At 39.9% G+C, this 20,778-nt stretch overlaps 2 protein-coding genes across 3 annotated transcripts in view; both read left to right on the top strand.

Annotated features, from left to right (window-relative positions):
- kri1 (KRI1 homolog) overlaps nucleotides 1–20,778 on the top strand; it is a 190,285-nt gene that overhangs the window by 6,570 nt on the left and 162,937 nt on the right. The window contains exons 9-18 of one of the 2 annotated variants that reach the window (XR_014570111.1): nucleotides 1,118–1,227; nucleotides 1,517–1,742; nucleotides 2,503–2,673; nucleotides 3,522–3,594; nucleotides 4,137–4,246; nucleotides 4,350–4,512; nucleotides 4,852–4,982; nucleotides 5,935–5,999; nucleotides 6,405–6,500; nucleotides 6,595–8,661. Coding sequence is in view for 1 of the 2 variants with exons in the window: in XM_083779389.1 (XP_083635515.1) it covers nucleotides 1,118–1,227; nucleotides 1,517–1,742; nucleotides 2,503–2,673; nucleotides 3,522–3,594; nucleotides 4,137–4,246; nucleotides 4,350–4,512; nucleotides 4,852–4,982; nucleotides 5,935–5,999; nucleotides 6,405–6,500; nucleotides 6,595–7,096 (1,647 nt within the window). In the remaining variant the exon portion in view is untranslated. Of the gene's footprint in view, nucleotides 1–1,117; nucleotides 1,228–1,516; nucleotides 1,743–2,502; nucleotides 2,674–3,521; nucleotides 3,595–4,136; nucleotides 4,247–4,349; nucleotides 4,513–4,851; nucleotides 4,983–5,934; nucleotides 6,000–6,404; nucleotides 6,501–6,594; nucleotides 8,839–20,778 lie in introns of those variants that run through there. The other variant, XM_083779389.1, reaches the window with a different exon arrangement.
- On the top strand, nucleotides 11,214–20,443 carry spc24 (SPC24 component of NDC80 kinetochore complex). The gene is made up of 6 exons (XM_083779741.1): nucleotides 11,214–11,284; nucleotides 12,408–12,573; nucleotides 14,713–14,857; nucleotides 15,627–15,731; nucleotides 19,395–19,471; nucleotides 19,565–20,443. The coding sequence occupies exons 2-6, from the start codon at nucleotides 12,420–12,422 to the stop codon at nucleotides 19,666–19,668; spliced, it is 585 nt and encodes a 194-aa protein (XP_083635867.1). The 5' UTR covers nucleotides 11,214–11,284; nucleotides 12,408–12,419; the 3' UTR covers nucleotides 19,669–20,443.

The raw sequence follows: 20,778 nt of genomic DNA, 5'->3' as shown, positions 1-20,778 counted from the left end.
CGAGCATGGGGCTAAATATGTATTATTTTACATAATTTTATAGCGATTCATTTTTGTATCATTTACTATAGTAAACAAATTTCTAGGTGTGACAATTGACGATGGGCTTAGCTGGAAAACACACATCACAAACGTAAAATATAAAGTAGCTAGAAGTATAGCAGTCATAAATAAAGCAAAACAGGTTCTAGATCTTAAGTCACTTCACACCCTCTACTGTTCCTTAGTCTTGCCATATTTCCATTACTGTGCTGAGGTATGGGGTAACAACTACAAAACATCAATTCATTCACTTGTCATTTTGCAAAAGAGAGCAATAAGGACTATTCACAAGGTTGGTTATCTGGAACACACAAATCCACTTTTTATACAATCAAAATTGCTCAAATTCACAGACATTGTAGCGTGCCAGACAGCAATAACAATGTACAAAGCCAAGAACCATAAATTACCAGCAAATATTCAAAATCTGTTTCATGATCGGGAGAGGGGTTATAATCTGAGGGGAGAACTCAACTTTAAAACTTTAAATCGTAATACCACATTGAAAAGTTTCTGCATTTCCATTTCTGGTGTAACACTTTGGAACAGCTTGAGCAAGGAACAAAAGCAATGTCCAAGCATCAATCAATTTAAAGCAATGTACAAAAACATGATATTTTCAAGATACAGGGAGGAAGAAAATTGATTTCACGAGTACTCAAAATATATTATATTTATGTATATTATATATTATATTATATTATATTTGTGTAGAATGTTTTGTTATATGGGTATTAAATTGTCTATATAAATAGACAATCTTTGGATTACGTATAATATGGATGTATGTGTAACTGAAAAGTAATTTCAGTTAAAGAGGGGTGGGAGTTTATAAGTTTTTACTTCTTCTCACTCCTTTTCGGATATGCTTAGATTTATTTATTTTATTATTTTCCTTTTATTTCTTCTTGCTATTTTTTCTGTTAACTATTTTATTTAAATTATTTTTCATTGTGAAATGAAAACAAAGCTTCACATTTCATCACATTGTAAGATTGATTTAAATAGTAAATGACTGAACAGTATTGAATTTGGTGATGGCAAACTGATCAGCGATGTGTGTGCATTGATACAGAAGTACCTGAGGGACTACTGGAATGACCCAGAGTTGGACTCCAAGGAGCGCTTCCTCAGAGACTTTGTCCTCAACAAAACCTACCTGGACGATGAAGATGATGATGACAGGTCAGTTGACAGCCCATCTACATGTTGACTTTTACACCACCAGAGGGGAGTGTTTTGATTCCTTCTTTCTGTTATTTGCCATTTATGTTATACACAATACAGACCTGTCACCATTTCCAAAATGGCATATTATGATCAAGTGAGCAATGAGTAAAACAATACTACAGTAAAGTAATCTGTTTGATTTAGCCAACTTTAGCTTTGTTCTAATTAGTTTTAAATTTTGCTGTTACATTTTTCCATTCTTCCCTTTTGACTGTACTGTAACTATTCCTGGTTGCGTTTGAAGGATCCCTACCTATGATGAAGTGGTGGATGATGTGGACGACTCTGAGGAGGAAGGGGAGACATTCCTTCGGCGGCAGGACGACTTTGAGAGAAGCTACAACTTCCGTTTTGAGGAGCCAGACGCCCTCCAGATCAAAACCTATCCACGCAACATTGCCACCTCCGTCCGCTCCAAAGACGACAGGAGGAAAAAGAAACGGGACGAAGTGAATGAGAGGAAGATAAAGGTGGGTCTGAGTATCTGTCTCCGTCCATATTGGGCCATTCACCATTGCTCTGATCATTGGGCCGACACACAAAAAACTATGTCACAATGTAACAATTGTCATTGTTTTTTTTTGCGGCTTACGCCTTTTATTGGTTTTTTGAAGGGACAGACAGTAGGCTGACAGGAAACGGGAGAGAGATGGGGGGAAGACATGCAGTAAAGGCCGTGTCGGGCTCGGGAGTCGAACCCGCGGCACACTGCGACTGGATTACCAGTCGGGTGCCCAGACGGTTACGCCACCGCCTGGGCCACAATTGTCATTGTTACATTGTGATAATGGTCAACTGTGATCTGTCGGCCAGTGGTTTTCTGCATCTCTAATAATTGCTTTACCCCCCTGATTTAGTGGATGTAGCGTTGGGATGTCATATAATGCAGTTTTCATTCAATTCATTTGAGGTTTTCGGATTCTTATTGGTATGATTTATAATGCAACACTGGATAGAAATAACTTTTGTATTGTTCATTATTTTTTATCCTGCAAATGAAGACGCGTAAGACTGAAAATAAATATTTTTGGGAAAATGATAATTATAAACTGCTTTTAAAGGACTACCGGTAGTTCACCTGAAAAATTACTTACAAATTATTGGCTTAGACAAAAACGAAACGATCTCCATGAATTCAAGGCTTCGTGGTGTCTGTAATTGATAGAAAACAAAGTCATTGTTTTGGCTGAACTACTCCTTGAACTGCTGCTGCATTTCCTCATTTTTCAGGAGAAAGAGCTGAAGCAGGAACAGCTGAAGCAGCTGAAGAACCTGAAGCGCAGTGAGATCATGGAGAAGCTGCAGAGGCTGAAGGAGCTGTCGGGGAACGAACAGCTGGCCTTCAACCAGGAAGACCTGGAGGGAGACTTTGACCCCCAGCACCACGACCAGCTCATGCAGGTGAAAACACTGCTGATAACCTTTGATCAAATAGCTGCCGAATCGATCCACAGATAAATCTATAGAATTGACCAATATGTTTGCAAACGTTTCTAATATGTACTATGTCACCAAAATGAACGTAAACTGTCTTTTGTTCCATAATATGGATAATATTATTTAATTGTAAAATGAAAATATGTTTACTCAGCAGTTAAAACATAACAAGCAATTTCCTGACGTCTGTCTGAGTTCATATAAATTGAGATGAGCATTTTCCGTTTTTTGTACTTTATTAACTTATTTTTCAAGTTCGTAAATTAATTGCATAGTTTGAAAGATAAAATGTAATGAGTGTTAGTCTTGGATCACGTACACAGTTCAATTCTCCACACTGATGTGTACAGTATTCCTTCCAATAATCCATCCCTGGAAATTTGTTGACCACCTTCCCTCCACTAACAGTGCATATAGACAAATCCGCACAGGCGGCCCTGGGCGCAATCATAGCTGCGGAGATTAGTTTTTTGGCTTTTTGCCTTTATGGATAGTTATTATTGAAGACAGACAGGAAAGTGGGAGTTAGAGAAGGGGAGTAACATGCAGCAAAGGTTGTCATGAACGGGACTCGAACACATGACGCGCTGTCAGGCCAGAGCCTATATGTGGCATGCGCCTGGACCACTTGGCCAGTGGGCGCCCCACATTAAGCTCAGCTTGACACTGCATCATTGATTGCATACAGCTGGCCCACATGGCACGGCTCCGTGGATTCGTCTATACAGCCATGCACAGAAGTCATATGACAAATTAGTCTGTATTACAATCATTGTTAGTTGAGTCATTTTGTTCCTTTTATCTTTCTACAGAAAATGTTTGGCGATGAATATTATGGTGATGAAGAAGGAGAAAAGCCCCAGTTTGATGACGACGAAATTGAAGGTGTTTGTCTGTTGGATGGTTACTCTAATACAGTATAGGGAAATGGTTGCACTGAATGACATGAAACCTTTTTTAGACTACTAGGTTGCTTTTGGGAGCAATTGGGTCTAGTCTGGAATAAATTCGCTTTGCGGTGCAATATGTGCGTGCAAATGACCAGATACAGTAGGCGAGCTCTAGCCCGGATCAGCATGGCTAATGTGTAATAGAAACCAGATTTTCCACAGTTACTGGGGAAAGCCTGGTGGCACAAGGCTAATTTGGCCAATTTCCATGGCAATTGGATCACAGGTCATGAAAAGGGAAATGTTTCTACAAGAGAATCAGACCTGTGAGCTTGCTATTCACTGTTTCAAAAAAGTATAAAATAGAGCTTAAGTGGTTAAAGCAGGGTGAGACTTGTGCCTGACACTACTTGTCTTGTAATGTATTGGTCTCTCTGGACAGGCATTCTATCAAGATGTAAACATTGTGTGTGTGTGTGTGTGTGTGTGTGTGTGTGTGTGTGTGTGTGTGTGTGTGTGTGTGTGTGTGTGTTACAGAACACTGGAACTGGGACACGTGGACGGGCGAGGGAGAAAAGGAAGACTGTGGTGGGGAGGAAGAAGAATATGAAGCTCAAGATCCAAACTGTGAGGATGCAGATTTCAATGTGAGTCACCTTGGTTCGAGGTTCTCATGTTTGGACAGAACAGCCTTTTTTGCTGGTGCTGGTTGTGTGTGAGATGCTCATAATCTGAATCTGTTGAAAACAGATGGATGCAGACTATGACCCCAGTCAACACACTGCCTCCAAGAAGTCGAAAAAGAAGGAGAGGCAGATGAAGAAGAAAGAGGCTGCCCCGCAGATGGGAAAGAAGAGAAAGAAGTCTCACTTTGCTGAGGTCATCACTAAAGAAAAGCCTGCATTTGATCCTCGTAAGTGTCAATGAGTCCCTGTCACATTCATGTCCCTAATTGTATGTGTTATTTGTATTTAGCTATAATTAGAATTTTAGTTTATTTTAATGGAAAATGGAAACAAAGTTATCGAAACGCTAGCCTGTACCCACCATTTTCACCCACTCATATGCCAATGGTCAATGCCCAGTGCATGTCAGTGCATGTTGATTCAACCCACTGAGGAGAAAAAGCGGATTAGACAGATTCCATGAAGTATAATTTTAATAATATATATTTATACATTTTATATTCAACAAGCCAACCCGAGATGCGCATTGTTGTAAATGTTAGATTCATATTATGCATTCCTTTCAGAGGAGAAGAGTTTTGAGCAGTACCTGGATGAGTATTACAAGCTGGACTATGAAGACATCATTGATGACATCCCCTGCCGTTTCCGCTACAGGCAGGTTTTGGCAAACGACTTTGGCCTGACCACAGACGAGGTATGAAATTAATGTCACCTTGTGTCATAAAATCTGAGTTATCTTATCAGGTTTATACTCTAATAAATAATATATTTTGGCTTTAGATAAATGGGCCATTTTAGAAGAACTCTTTTGAACATTTGATGGGAGTGTAGATGTATTCATTTAATTTACCAATGTTGTGGTTCCCTAGTCCTGCACTGATGAGTCTACATGTGTGATCTGGTATTGCTGCCCTACGGGGATAGCTCTGACCAGGGAATGATCTCACTTTAATCTTCTCTCTGAGCAGACAAGGACAAACGGCAATTGTGAAATCAAAGATACTTTTTGTGGTGCTGGCGTGTGCCAAAAAAACATAGATGTGTGATTGCACAGCATTGTGAAGATGCATTGAATCAAATCAGTGTAGGTTATTATAACTAACCTGAAAAAAATACAAGGCACACTTTATGAATTTGTCTGATGCATGGAAAGAATAAACGAATGCCAGACACATTTATGAAGGTCTTTTAAGATTCTTCCCATGTGAGTTTACAGCCAATTTACCTTTTTATAAGCTACACAACAGTTGTATTTTAGGCAATTTATACATCCCTGTATGAATGGTTTATGCTCTTATTCCACTGGTTCTCAAAATGGGGTCCTGGACTGCCAGGGGTCCTTCAGGGCCTCAGCAAAATGAGGAACAGCACTTATGCCCTGTTTTGGCCTTTCAAAAATAGCCGATCTATAGCTCACAATGTGTTGTGATGCAGTGCTTGTGAGCGTGTAGATCTGCTATTTTTGACAAATATTCTCTTATGGAGGTCCCTGCCACAACAACTTTTAAAATGGTGGTCCGTGGCCAAATGCACTAAGTTTGGTGTGTTCAGACATTAAAATGTTTTGAGAACCATGATCTATTCAATATTTAATGTTGCTGTTGGTAACTCAGTAGATTCATGGAAGACTCGGTTTCCCTCCAAAGGTCATGAAAGCTGATGAGAAGGAGCTGAACCGTTGGTGTTCTCTGAAGAAGACGTGCATGTACAGGTACAGATGCTACCCTTCACATGAAAACTTATAGATTGATAATGACAAGCCACTCACTTGATTGCAATCTTGTTATATTTTAGCTTGTGGCCCTGTAGCAATATGTAAACTACTCTGTCTGATGGTCCAACATTTTCACAGACGAAGATAAGAAATCAAGACTATAGTCAAGTCTTTTGGTATTTTTATCCGACTGGAAGCAGAGGAAAAAAATACTGCAAAGCACCCTTTGACACTCAATATCAATGTAGAGCATGTCTTAACTCTTTTGGTATATTTAGAAATCGTCCAGCTGTGCTGCTGCCCACAGTGAATGTCTTTACTCTCAACTAGGGCTTGATGCACTAACCCAATGGATTGCTGAACGTTTATTTGATTAATCATTTCACCCGTATATTGTCCTAGGTCTGACAGGGAAGAATTGCATGAGCTGAAGAACTATGAAATGAGGGGAAAGAACGAAAAGAAAAAGAGGCAAATTCTGACTTCCCTCTATACTGAGTGAGTACTGATATGACATTGCCTTTATTGTATGCAGCCATACACTATGGAAATTAATTTGACCAAAAACGTCTCTGGCTGGGTTTTTTTGTAGGAAGGACGAGGAGGAGACTGAGGGCACGTCCAAGGTGGGCAGGAACAGACAGAGTGCTGAGAAGCAAGGCAGCGGAGCAGAGGTGGATGGGGAACCAGGGACCAGTCTGGCCATCTCCGGTGGCAGCTCTGCAGAAGGAACTTTGGGCAAAGCTGACGTTGAGCTTCTGGATGCAAACGACGACGATGATGATTTCTTAATGCCCAAGAAGAAGATGAAGTCTGAAGAGAACTCTGAATCGCTCACTACCAATGAGAAATCGGCAGATCGAGCAGAGGATGACAGCAGAACTGGGGGGTTAAAACTACCCAACAAGAAACACAGGCAGCCGGGTCGCCACCTCATATCGAGACCCATACGAGTGAAGATGGGCGGCCGTGAGTTCAGTGGACAAAGACTCAAAGCCTTTGGACTGAACCCAAAGAGACTGCTGTTCAGACAGCTTCAAAAGCAGAAACGAAAGATCCAGGAGAAAATGGAGAAGAAGAAAAGCAAAGTATGATAGTTATTTAATGCAGTTTAAAGCTGCGTTGGCAGCTTTTTGTAATTGCCAAAGTTTTCCATTTCTCCCAATTTAATCATTAATATGCCAATTAACCGCTAGTTTGTATTGTCCCTTTCGCTGGCACTGCCAACCAACCACATGGAGTCACTAGCTGCTTCTTTTCACAAAGTAATTCATGCTTTGTCTCTCACATTAAATTATATAGGATATAGATGGTCCATTAGTTTGGTTTTTGTCAAGTAAAAGTTCACTTTATCGTGCAAAGCCTCCAAAAACACACAAAAGTTTAAAAGAAACAGCCAGCGACTGCTCCTGCACAGAGGAGGGATGTTTCCGATGCCTGGAGGATCAATGCAAGTCCTCCATAAATGTTTGTTTTTGTGGCTTTCGCCTTTATTTTATATTTTTTATAGAGGGACAGACAGTAGGCCGACAGGAAATGGGGGAGTGACATGCAGCAAAGGCCGTCGGGATCGGGAGTCGAACCCGTGGAACCCTGCCTGGACCGCTGAGCCACGTCCCAGGCCAGGAGTGTCCTTGATAGGGAGATCAACCTGAACAACAGGTTGTTGCAGCGGCTGGTCTTTTTTTCTTTTTGTCAGACATCAAACAACTTTATTCTGGAAAAAACACTATGCCATCAGAACACATGCTCCTCCGACTGCCTTGAGAGATATATATATATATAGATGGTCCATTAGTTTGGTTTTTGTCAAGTAACGGTTCACTTTGAGAGACAGATGGACGAACGGACTGATGGACAGAGTCACTCTGAGACTCGGATTGGAGTTTAACCTCACACGTCATTCATTGACTACTGACAATTTATCCTTTTGTAGTTTTGGAATCCCATCGCGGGTGGCAGACTGTCTGCCTATCTGTTTTGGGGGTTTATTTTTTTGTATCAGTACCAAGGAACCAGGTACAGATGTATGACTACATTAACCACTTTGGGCATGTCATTTTAGATTAAGATAAGAGAAATGTGGAATACATTTATGCAATTTATGTATGTTACTATAATTGAAGTGCTAAAATATGTTTAAACAATTTTAAAGGACGACTTCATATAGTTGGTCCTCACTATATGTTCATGATAAAATGGTCAGTTCAACCTGTCAATACTCTGTTCCTGTGCACAACACACTGCCTGCTTGTGACATCATCAGTAGCAATGTTTGGTCATTCAGAAAATGAGGGGAAAAAATATTTTTATTGATCCAATGATGATTACTCCATGGGCCAGACCAGAGACACACATTTTGATTTATAGGGTCCATATAAGTAAGTACTCATTATGCAGAATGTCTCATTTCAAATGTATAAAACATATTTTGAAAATGCAAGCTTGTAGATCTGCGGCTGTTTTCAAATTTTCGAAATGTATAATAGGGCTGAAGTGGTTAATGTGTTTTGTAAATTGTAAGAGAAAATTTAAGTAACTAGTAACTACATTTTCAAATAAAGGTAGTGGAGTAAAAGTACAATATTTGCCTTTGTGGATTAAAGTACAAAAAATTGGAAATCAATGTTTCTCCATTATATGCAGAGCAGTTTTTGTAGTCAACTAACTAACCCGCTGATGCGTTTATAAATCTCAGTTTTCTACTTGTAACTGTTTATTGCACTACCCTCCTGTGAATAAGAAATGGGGTCTTATGCTTTTATCCATCTTCGCATTTGATTTCATTTTCCTTTAGGACAAAGAAACCATTTCTCGAAAGATGCCATTTTATTTAATTTAAAGGTATATTCAGTGATTTCACTCAAAAAACCTTAGGTTTTGTTTTTGGCTGGCACCTAAGCCTTTCATCCAATCAGGATAGAGAGCCAAAAACGAAACCTAAGGTTTTTTGACCCCCAGGGGTTAACTGGGGACAGGGAGGAACTCCTTATATGGTCAGCACACTCTATAGTAGAGAGGATTATCACAACAAAACAAAGAAATAAGTGATATTTGAATTAAGTGAAATCACTGAATATACCCTTAATGTTTTATTTTCTTTGTATCCGTTTTCTCAAAGATTAAAGAATTTGATTTTGTGAAATGCCTGGATTGAGTGTTATTACTGCTGCCAGGAACACGTTGACTTTCTAACAATCAACGTGACAATTTGGTATTAAGGGCTGCCTTAAGTTATTCAAATTTTAACTTTAATGTGAAGATAACATACCATATATACGGTATGTTATCTTCACATAAGTTACAAGTTTAATATATACACACTGTTGAATTAAAAAACAATGTTGCACATTAAGCTAATCAACTGGGAACCCTTGGTTTAGAGTGGTTAGACATTTCAGGGATATTCTTTTCATGTAAGTTATGTTTGATATGTATGGCAGTGTCTGTATGATGCAGACGAACATTTATCTCTGACCCCAATTACACTCCATCTTCAATGCTTAATACAATAATGTTTAATCCCTTTTTCTAAAAAATAAATAAACATTGCAAAGAGTTTTCAGAATTCAGAACTTTTGATTTATTGATATTTACAAAAATATTGTATTGAAGTTACAAAACTTCGATTAGAAAACGATTAGAGATAAGTCAATATAACACACACACACACACACACACACACACACACACACACACACACACACACACACACACACACACACACACACACACACACACACACACACACACACACACACACACACACTATAACAATATTTACAAGCCTACAGTATGCCTACAGATTATTGTCTGAGGGGTCATTGTTTTACAGTAAAACAATAACCTCTGACAATAATTTGCAGTAGCCTACATTTATGATTTAACAGTTTAGGCCAGGCACTTAACCACTAGCACCACTAGTGGGTAGCCCCAAATGGGACCTCAGTCCCTTCGCTGACTGAGGTCCCATATGGGGCTAGTGGGTTCTGGGTTGCTTACTTGCTTGCCTTGTAGCCGTTGGCTGCCACATGGATTGGGAACAGATTTGATTTAGAAAAGCAACATTTTTAAATAAATCGAGGATTACACAAAAGTCCGTTGAGGTCCTCTCACATTAAACAGATAAATACGTTAACAATACATCCTAAACATGATAGTAACATATAGTCATATACAGTACATACCCGGTATGTAAAACTATTTACATGCAGTTCATTCATTCTGAAAGTAAAGGTTCCAGCAGGGAGGCCTCAGGCCTGGTGGCGGCCTCTTGGCTCTTACAATCAGGACATCCTTCCGCCGGTTCGATCGTGGTTGTTCGATGTGTAGCAAAGCTCCAAAAACAAAAGTAAAAAGACCAGCCAGCCACTGCTCCTGCTCAGAGGAGAGATGTTTCCGTCGATGCCTGGAGGATCCAGGCAAGAAGTGTCCTCCTTGAAACGGACATCAACCTCAACAACGGATTGTTGCAGCGGTGGGGCTTCCACGTTGGCGGTTGGACTCACTCGCCTTCTGCGGGCTGGGGGTCTCGCCCTCCTGCGTATGTCACTGTAGTCGCCTACGGTCCTATGGACGAAAAAACGGTGACCCATGGTGGCGGTTGGCTGCTAGTGCTGCTAACTGACTGCTGCTACTAGTACTCTTCTCTGGGTTGGGTTTAGAAACAAGGCTGTATGATGTTGTATTGTTGATCTGCAGGTTGGTTGTTACTTTTAAGTTGTAATGGTGTAGTTGTGTTAACGTTGATAGATGATCTCAGGCAAGAGAACTCCGTTGGAGCGACTCTGTTACTCGGTGAAGAATATCAGAATGAAGGTTGAACGGCTACTTCCGGTTACTTTTCAAATGTCGCGCTCATAGAGCATGGGGCCGGGGGTCTCGCTGCGGTTACCACGGCAACAGGGGGGGGGGGGTGGATCTCTGAGCTTGTAAATAGAACAGAAATGTCAATAGGGGCCAGGGGGATCATTTGGATTAGCAGAATCTGCCCGAATCAGCCGTTGGCAAAAAAAATGACAGTGTGATATTAGTCTTGCTTATTATTAGCCAAGCTACATTTGGATGGGCACTCTAAATAATTTGCAGTACATTGAGGAAATAAAATTAGTTATACTTCCGACCTGTGGAGGGCAGTAATAATATATGCCTGGCGGCGTCTACACTGCTGGAAAGTAAAAAAGAAGAAGAAAGTTCCATCCATCCCGGATGTGACGTTGACGCGCGCTGAAAGGAGGGCTCAGGGGGAAGTTTTGAATCGCGGAAAAGAAATAAATATTGTGGTATGTATTTTACATTGTTGCGCTGTATATTCCGGAAGAAATGTGTTTCTTTGTACACATCGACCTGTTTAAATGCTTTGACAGTTGTATGTAAGAACAGTACCACGAAGATATAGCATTTTTCTGGCCGGTATGACGAAGACGTTACTGTGTGATACCATCCACGTAAACGTTAAAACGTAAACATCATAAACATCATTAAAAAAAATTAGCTGCGATTTCATATAATTTTTATTTTCAAATGTAACCGCATGTTTTATTTGCTTGGTTTGTCGTGACACGCCCTCGTGTGTGTGTGTGTGTGTGTGTGTGTGTGTGTGTGTGTGTGTGTGTGTGTGTGTGTGTGTGTGTGTGTGTGTGTGTGTGTGTGTGTGTGTGTGTGTGTGTGTGTGTGTGTGTGTGTGTGTGTGTGTGTGTGTGTGTGTGTGTGTGTGTGTGTGTGTGTGTGTGTTACCTTACAATGTTACAACAGCAAAAACAACACTGGACTGGTTTAAAATTACAGGGGAAGCTAGCTTTCCTTCCCGATGCAGACCACACCGTATCTCATACAATATTCAAGAATTATGCAGTTGATGAGGATATAGTCACCTTTACAGTCAAAGCCAGATTACAGGTCCTTCCAACCAGACTCAATCTCTCTCTGTGGTATAACACGTTTCCTCCTCATTGTCTACTCTGCACCATGACCACACTCCAGTTACAGAAACACTGTCACATATTCTTATTCTTAATGGCTGCTATGTATATAATGGAATGTACATTGCTAGGAACGACAGAATTGTTGACCTATTAGCTAAGGACATAAATTCATATGTTTCATCATGCCCAAGCCGAGAGCTAAGGCATCGGCAAAATTCTGTTCAGTGTCTGCAATAATTGGCAGTCGCCATATATGGAGAAGGCGATGCTTTCTGTACCCGTGATCTGTATCCTGAAGCACTTGTTGTAGAGTTGTTTCAAGTTTGCGCATCCACTGTTGTTTGTGTTCAAGACATTTCTTGTAAAATGTGTGTGTGTGAGAGAGATATGTTGTTTAATTAATATACATATGATAAAGGTTTTTCTCAGCTGGATTGCAATGCAAACCGCTCAATAACATTTAATTTTCTCCCCTCTGCAGCTGTCACCAAACATGGCTGATCACCAAGACCTGGTGGAGACGGGAAACGACTTGATTGACTTGATAAGCGATGTTGCAAAAGACCGGGAGCCTGTGACTGCTGCAGTTAAGGAGAAAATTGAACAGGACATGGAAATGAAGGAGTGTGTTAAACAGATGTTAAATGGCAAGTAGGAACGAACCAATATTAAATGGATTCATAATTTATTCCTGTTTTTCTTTTGGGCTTGGACAAAAGAGTATAAAATGTGGTTAAAGTGGTTATACATTTCTTTTTTATGCGCCTCTCGATTAATACATAGGACCATAATAGAATCATGCCCTCATTACTTTTTATGTTATCCTTTTAGCATCATTGTACCACATTGTACTCTTTGCAAACAGGTAATAAATAAATCAATCAATCACAAAAGTAATTGATTAGAATCAACAAATTTCACTGCGGTAACGTGTGTGACAAATCGTATGACTTTGATGCATGTATGGAAATGGTGTGTAAAATTACATACATGAACTAGATAAAGTGCCAATCGGCACAGGTCTCCACCAGGGCAATCAAAACAAATATTGTATTAAGTGTAAATGTATAGATTTAAAATGAGAATTGCCAAAGGTTGTTCAAGCACAGATTTTGACCAGTGGGGGGTCTAGTTAGCCCTGCTCCCTGGCGTGTGTGTGTGTGTGTGCGAGTGCATGACGCGACTTGGCTTGTTGTAGCGCCACCATCAGGCTGTTGAAAACTGTCAAGTGGCATTTCTTCCTCAGCCTAGTGGGAATATGCGTGCACAGTTCGCAATCGGACGCTGCGTTGAGGAGTTGTGGCGATTTGTACAAAGCGGGCTATTCCTGAAAACTGTAGGAGCCAATCGTGGCCAATCAGGATGTAATATGAGAAATCAAACAAACCTGTCTTGATCACATGACTATGGAGATCATGTGTACCGATTTGCGTGAAATTTGGATAAAATCTGAAGGAGTAATAATAGAAAATGTGTTTTACATATGTGGGCCTCCTGGTGGCGCTATAAAGAGCAGATGTGAAAAATTCCAGGCAAAGGTTTGTCCTTGGCCTCTAGGGAGTTGGCATACAAACTTATCCACAGATCCGTGCAGTTAGAGGTGAAACACTTTTCGGCTAGTTATAGCGCCACCTTGAGGCTGAGTTGAAATTGTTCATGTGGCATTTCGTCCTCGGCCTAGTGGGAATGTGGGTGCACAATGTCATTGCAATCGGACGCTGCGTTGAGGAGTTGTGGCGATTTGTACAAAGCGGGCTACTCCTGAAAACTGTAGGAGCCAATCGTGGCCAATCAGGATGGAATATGAGAAATCAAACAAACCTGTCTTGATCACATGACTATGGAGATCATGTGTACCGATTTGCGTGAAATTAGGATAAAATGTGAAGGAGTAATAATAGAAAATGTGTTTTACATATGCCGGCCTCCTGGTGGCGCTATAAAGAGCAGATGGGAAAATTTCCAGGCAAAGGTTTTTCCTTGGCCTCTAGGGAGTTGGCATACAAAGTTATCCACAGATCCGTGCAGTTAGAGGTAAAAACACTTTTGGGCCAGTTATAGCGCCACCTTGAGGCTGAGTTGAAATTGTTGATGTGGCATTTCGTCCTCGGCCTAGTGGGAATGTGGGTGCACAATTTCACGGAAATGACGCGATGTGTTCATGATTTGCAGCATTTTGTTTGAAACTGAGCACTCCTGTGAATTTTGGAAGCCAATCTTAACCAATCAGGATGGAGTCTGAGAAATGTGAAAGACCCGTTTCGTTGAATGGCTCTAGAGAGACTGTGTACCAATTTGCGTGATGTTTGGACAAATTCTGTAGGTGTACTGTGCAAAAACTTGTTTTGCACAAAGCAGCCTCCTGGTGGCGCTATAACAGGCCGTTCTGGAAAGTTTGGGGCAGAGGTTCATCGTTGGCATCCAGGGAGTGTGTGTGCAAAATGTGGCATCGACCGGGTTAACGGTGGCCGAGATTAGCTGCTCACGGACGGACGGACACACGGACACACGGACACACGGACGGACGGACGGACGGACGGACGGAGTGCAAAACATACTCTCCCACCATGCCTTCGGCTGGTGGAGACAATGAAATGGCCTAGTAGGTATTAGACAAAGAATTGTCATAACAACTCATAACTCTGAGGATGGAAGTATTACAGAGTTGGGCTTTATTATACAGGTCTGTGCTGTACTGCTGCAGAGTTTCTAGTTTTCTCTAAGGTCATCTGTACCATTTCTGTATAGATCTTAATGTCATCTCCTTCTGTGCCATTTCTATCCAGATCTGTCTGTGTCTGAGCAGAACCTGGGCCAGAAGCTGCTGGACATGGAAGACAAGAGAGCCCAACAAGTGGAGGAGCTTGAGAGTTTGGACGACCAGCTTAGGAAATTAACAAAAATGAGCCAAAATAAAGACTCAGATATTGAGTATCCTTTATACATGGTGGAGTGTGATTGATTGATAACTTGGTGTGTGTGTGTGTGGTTTCTTTTTTTAGGTCGAAGATACATGCTGGATAGTCTGCCGTGAGGTTACTCCGTGGTGGGAAATAAATAAATAATACAAGTACGATATAATTAATCTAATTATGGTAAACCAATACTCACTAAAAAAGATCAAGGGAAAAGAGACCTTTTTACAGTACAATAATGTTTCAAGTTTACACATGTATACAAATAAACAGGCCAACGGCATAAACAATATTAGTTTGCCTCGTCTACAAAAGTTACTGTCGCGCGTGCCAAGCTGTCATTCTCTTGTATTATATCGTACTTGTATTATTTATTTTATTTCCCACCACGGAGTAACCTCGCGGAAGACTATCCAGCATACATGTATCTTCCACCTCGGAGGAAACTCTGGTAAGGCCGGCAGTGTCGGTAGGCCAATCAGAGGCAGGCGGGGCGTTAACATGTCTATGCTTGGACGTAGAAAAGATATAAGCGTTGGTGATGGCCGGGTTCGCTCGCCAGATTTCCAAAGTTTTTTCTTTGGGGTTTTATTTGTTTTGTAGTGAATATTGTAGTGAATTGCTTGTTCAAAAAGCGTTTTCTTGTTAAACACGTAATGCTCAGGCTCACAACAAAGTACTGTATATGGGGCATAAGTGGTTAATAAGGGCTCTTCTTTTTCCTTTGTTTTTAACCAATGGGGTGGGAAAAAACGGGTATGTTTCTTAACCTGCCCACCCACCAGGTTCCTGCAGAGGGAGCTAGAAAAGCTGAAATCCTCTGAACAAGAGATTCAGATGCTGGAGCAGGAGGTGGAAGAAGGAACTACAGAAATCATCCCAGATGCTCAGTGAGTCCATTATAATTTATAATCATCTTTTTCTCCCATCGGCCAGCTGACTTGTACCGTTGCCTTCAGTGATAACATAATGGATGCAAACGTATTGCGCTACAGTTCGGGACAAGGCAGAAATGTAGATTTCAGAAAATTAGACTGCAACTAGAACTGCACTCTGTCGAGTGCATACTTGCTTGTTGAACACTAGTAGGCCAACTAGTGCGCAAGCAGAGCGCGCAAGTACTTTCGACCGCTGTAAACTGTGAAATCTCTGTGAAGGAACGTTTGATATGTCTAATTATTAGGTGTAACTATTTGCTACCTACCTACTTTATGCATGTAAACACCTAGTATTATTAAGTATGGTTCAAGTTTCTATCTATATAAGAAATACAGTTTTATCAATTTAGAAATATTCTAGATTTTCAAAGAAAAATAAATCATTGATATGTGATGGAAAAAAAGGTATATAAACTGAATTAAAATATGTTATCACGTATACAGTATAATTATTTTATTATTTATTGTAAATTGTCAATTGTTTTAAATGTATTTAATCTTGGACTATAGTGATATTAATACTAAATCATGATCAGAGTAATATGTGTCTCTAACTTCAATTTCTGTAATAATACTTTCACATTTGTTAAAATATACATGATCTAAAATACTTCCGTAATCTTTAGTTGGATTTGTATTTAATTGTTTAAAGCCTAATCTTGACATGAAGGTCTTTATACTTCTACCTTTCTCACTATATTGGTCTTCATTGAAATCTCCTATTATCATAATTGCAGAAGTCGGAGATGATAGATACTTTACCATGTTTTCGAGAAATGTGTTTAATTTCGAAAGGTCTGTTTTAGGTGATCTGTACATAAGAATGATATATAGATATTTATCTTTTACATGTATGCATACGTGTTCTACTCTTTCTAATATCCTGATTTCATTTTGAATTATTTTAATGGAAATATCTTCTTTTATAGCAATTACCGTACACTCTGGCATTGGGTCCTTTAATCCACATATTTCTTACGTCATCATTGAGAGCTAATTATACATATACTATATATATATGTAATTTGTAAGTTGATTAGCGGTGTACTGTGGTTACTTTGCGCCAAAAACCGTCCCAGCCAACCCGCCACTTTTGATGCGTATGCAAATAAAACGGCAAATTGTGCCTGATTTGCTGGGACCAGATTACATACATATGACCATATTTCTTACGTCATCATTGAGAGCTACACTTTTGATGCGTATGCAAATAAAACAGCAAATTGTGCCTGATTTGCTGGGACCAGATTACATACATGACCATATTTCTTAAGTCATCATTGAGAGCTAGTCATACATATACTATATATATGTAATTTGTAAGTTGATTATCGGTATACTGTGGTTCCCAGCCAACCCGCCACTTTTGATGCGTATGCAAATAAAACAGCAAATTGTGCCTGATTTGCTGGGACCAGGTTACATACATGTATACACAGGAACATTACCTTTAATCCTCCCAACACTAAAACATATCGTCATTACGTCACAATCGAAGACCAATTACACTCTGGCATTGGGTCCTTTAATCCACATATTTCTTACGTCATCATTGAGAGCTAGTTATACATATACACACCATGTACTCTGGTCCCAGCAAATCAGGCACAATTTGCTATTTTATTTTACAAATTACATATATATAGTATATGTATGACTAGCTCTCAATGATGACGTAAGAAATATGGTCATGTATGTAATCTGGTCCCAGCAAATCAGGCACAATTTGCTGTTTTATTTGCATACGCATCAAAAGTGGCGGGTTGGCTGGGACGGTGCATACGGACCGGGCGAAACTATTACTTGCGCGCTCTGCTTGTGCAAGTAATTACATATTTTACCTATCATTTTATAATGGACAATTTACTTTTTGGGCAAGGGTGCATGACCTTTGAGCAAGTAGAACATGATTTTTACATGGCTACATGCCTGACGTCAAGTGCCTCTGAGACTATTCTTACACGATAAAAAAATGTTCTATAAATATTTATTGTCTTTCTTTAGTCTGTACTTGCTGAACATTACTACATTCCAAAACGTGGCACATGGAGCCAACTACTGTGGCTTAAATGGACAACATCAAAGTGGTTGACTTAAACGTCTCTTAAAATCTCTCTCTTGTAGCAAAACATAAGCGTAATGAATTGGACGGCCCGATGCACGATTCTTGCTCAAATTTTGAAATGAGATCTCATAGGTCCGAGATCTCTAAATCTGTATTTTTCCCAATTTATTGTGCAGCACTATGTCAACCAGCACTGTGTTGTAAGCTTGTAGATCAACTATTTCTGCTATTTTGGAAAGACAAATATTACAAATTATAAGTAATTTCTTTGTATATTTAAGTTATTTGTCATATCTGCCCTGTGCAATTTGATTATGAAACCTAAAAGGCAAGCAGAAATAAATTGGAATGTTCTAATTATGTTCAATGCAAAAAAACACAATTAACAATTAATCCTCAACTTACATTTGTAATTGTGACAGCCCTAATTACGAGGTGTACACAGAAGAACTGTAATATGAGTCATCTCATTCTCAATCCCTGTTACTTATTCAGTGGTAAATGGGCTGTATTTGGACTACTGTACTATGTAGCACAAGCAGGGGGGCAGTCAGCCAGATATTTCGTGAAGCCTCATTTGAAATCGGTAGTTCATATAATGGCCTGTTGTGGCGCTGGACTGGACCCAAAAAGCCCCATAGCTCCATAGAGGCCCATGTATTTTGGCCCAACTTCACCTAGACTGTATTACCTTAATAAACATGGTCATGAATACTTTCTTCTTCCAGTCACTAGTTTAAAGTCTCATTTCTAATGTCATAATATTCTTTTTGGAAAATTATGGTCCCATTAATTAAAAATGACCATAAAGAAAAAAAAACATTGCGTATGTTCTGAGGGGCGTGGCTACCGTTACAGTCTATGATCGGGATTCCCCTCCCACTCGAGTCAAAATAAAAACCAACGGAGAAGAAGGGGGGAAGTCCCGCCTCGTTGTCTGGGCAGCCAATGGCCAGCTGGTCCAAAACGGAGCCAGCCAATGGCCAGCTGGTACCAAACGGATCTAGAAAGATGGCGACTTACAGTGCAGGAATAACAGGCTTCATTTTACGTCCATGTTAGACCCGGCGAACGCTTTGTCCATATTTTTTACAGTCTATGAGCACAAGCCATTTACTTACACATACGGTGGAGTCATACCATCCTGCCTGTTCATTAGCCACTTAAACCTCAGCATCGGTATTGTGGGGGAAAGCTTCCCCACTACCATATACAAAACTGAAAATACACTAGTATTGAGCCCTGAGGGACTCCGGTTACCTAATTTGGGGGTTAAGTCTATTAGGGGTTCAGTGTTTTTTTTTGCTCATACCTACCTGGGATCAAAATGGAACCCTTCCACTCCTTAAGCAACAGATGTTCTTTGCTTTGTTTTCTATTTAATGGACCATTTACCTTTTGTTTGTTGGCTAATGACGGGTTCATACCAATTACTTCCGATATTGCACTTTTGTAAGTTGCCCTAGTCTAGATGAAAGTGTTTCTGCTAAGATACCTAAATTAAATTGTAATTTTGTTGTTGATTAGCTGATTTGTTGTTTTTTCACCAGGCACACCGCTAGGCTATACCACAACATAACCAAGATCAAGTGGGAATTCGAAACCATGCCAAACATTTTAAAAGGAGGTATTTGCCCTCAATCAGTTTCTCTTCAATTCTAATAGCTACACTATGTTTTCATGGGTATTCAGTATTTCTTTCTGTTTCTCTTCTTCTTAGTGCACTATGGTGATCTGGCCATTCCCATCAACATAGATACCTCTAAGGTATCTCCTTGTGAAGTCAGCAACCAGCTATGGGCCCTTATAAGCACCGAGTGGTAGACCACCATTTAGTTCAGAAGACATCGGAGAGCTTTGGGTTGCATCTACTCCTTGACAGTTCAAATGTTTTCACCTGTATATTCTGTATATTTACTGTTTTGTTATAGATAGGGCTGTCACGATTACAACATTTTAGTTGATGTAATCACAAAAGTAATCATCGCTAAGAATCTGTAGTTGCAGCCCTACATGAGTGTTCCTACCTTTTTGTAGTACTAAATAAAAACAACTCCTGCAATATACTGTGCTGAAATTTCTGCCACTAGGTGTCACTGCAGATCCATTAATGTGTCCTTAACGTTGTTGAACATGAGGATAGACAAATTGTCACTCAAGATTGGAATGAAATTGTACAGATGTAAAGTTTAGTCGCTGGAATGTGCCTTTAGCAGTGGTTCTCAATCCAGATGACAGTAAAGTGACCATTTACAGACTAAGATGTTTTAATACCTAAAAAAGACGATTATTGCTGCATCAAAAGTGATCAACAAACTAGTATAAAAACTGGTCAAACATTGGCTAAATTGTCAAATAATGTAAGAAAGGAAAAGAAATACATTATACAGTATATAGACATTCAGCTATTTTCACTCTCTGGAACAGAGTAAAACTAAATGTAATCCTCAACCCCTAAAAATCCAAGTGGAGGTCCCCGGTTCAAATATTATTTTGGGGGGAATTAAAAAATTCCAAAAAGGTAGCACATCCAAAAATTAAACAAGCGGTGGACAAAGTACTCACATTTCCATTTATTTATTGGCACACACCAAAAAGGACCGCTTATGCGTTTCGGCTATGCAGCCTTCATCAGAGCATAGCCGAAACGCATAAGCGTTCCTTTTTGGTGTGTGCCAATAAAGAAATGGATATGTGAGTACTTTGTCCACCGCTTGTTTAATTTTTGGATGTATTTTATTTTTTTATGTATACTGGATTTGGGTTTGACACAACCATTGCTGATTCGCAACCTCTTTTTATCATTTAATTATTTTGGGGGGGTCACAATCTGAAAAGTTTGAGAACCAATACCCTATAATGGCATCGCCATGTAGTTCGATGTGTGGATGACTTCACATCAGCATCCACACATTATGACATTATCATTGCAAG

The sequence above is a fragment of the Protomyctophum parallelum genome (assembly GCF_964188405.1).
Source record: "Protomyctophum parallelum genome assembly, chromosome: 13".
In the NCBI taxonomy this organism is placed as follows: domain Eukaryota; kingdom Metazoa; phylum Chordata; class Actinopteri; order Myctophiformes; family Myctophidae; genus Protomyctophum; species Protomyctophum parallelum.
The sequence above is the reverse complement of the archived record's forward strand: the minus strand, read 5'-3'. Positions and strand labels throughout refer to the sequence as shown.

Bases quoted from the DNA above. Each gene is read 5' to 3' on its own strand.
- spc24 (XM_083779741.1), top strand. From the start codon at position 12,420: ATGGCTGATCACCAAGACCTGGTGGAGACGGGAAACGACTTGATTGAC. The intron at 15,732-19,394 runs GTGAGTCCATTA...TTTTTTCACCAG, and splicing joins GAAATCATCCCAGATGCTCA to GCACACCGCTAGGCTATACC. The intron at 19,472-19,564 runs GTATTTGCCCTC...TCTTCTTCTTAG, and splicing joins GCCAAACATTTTAAAAGGAG to TGCACTATGGTGATCTGGCC.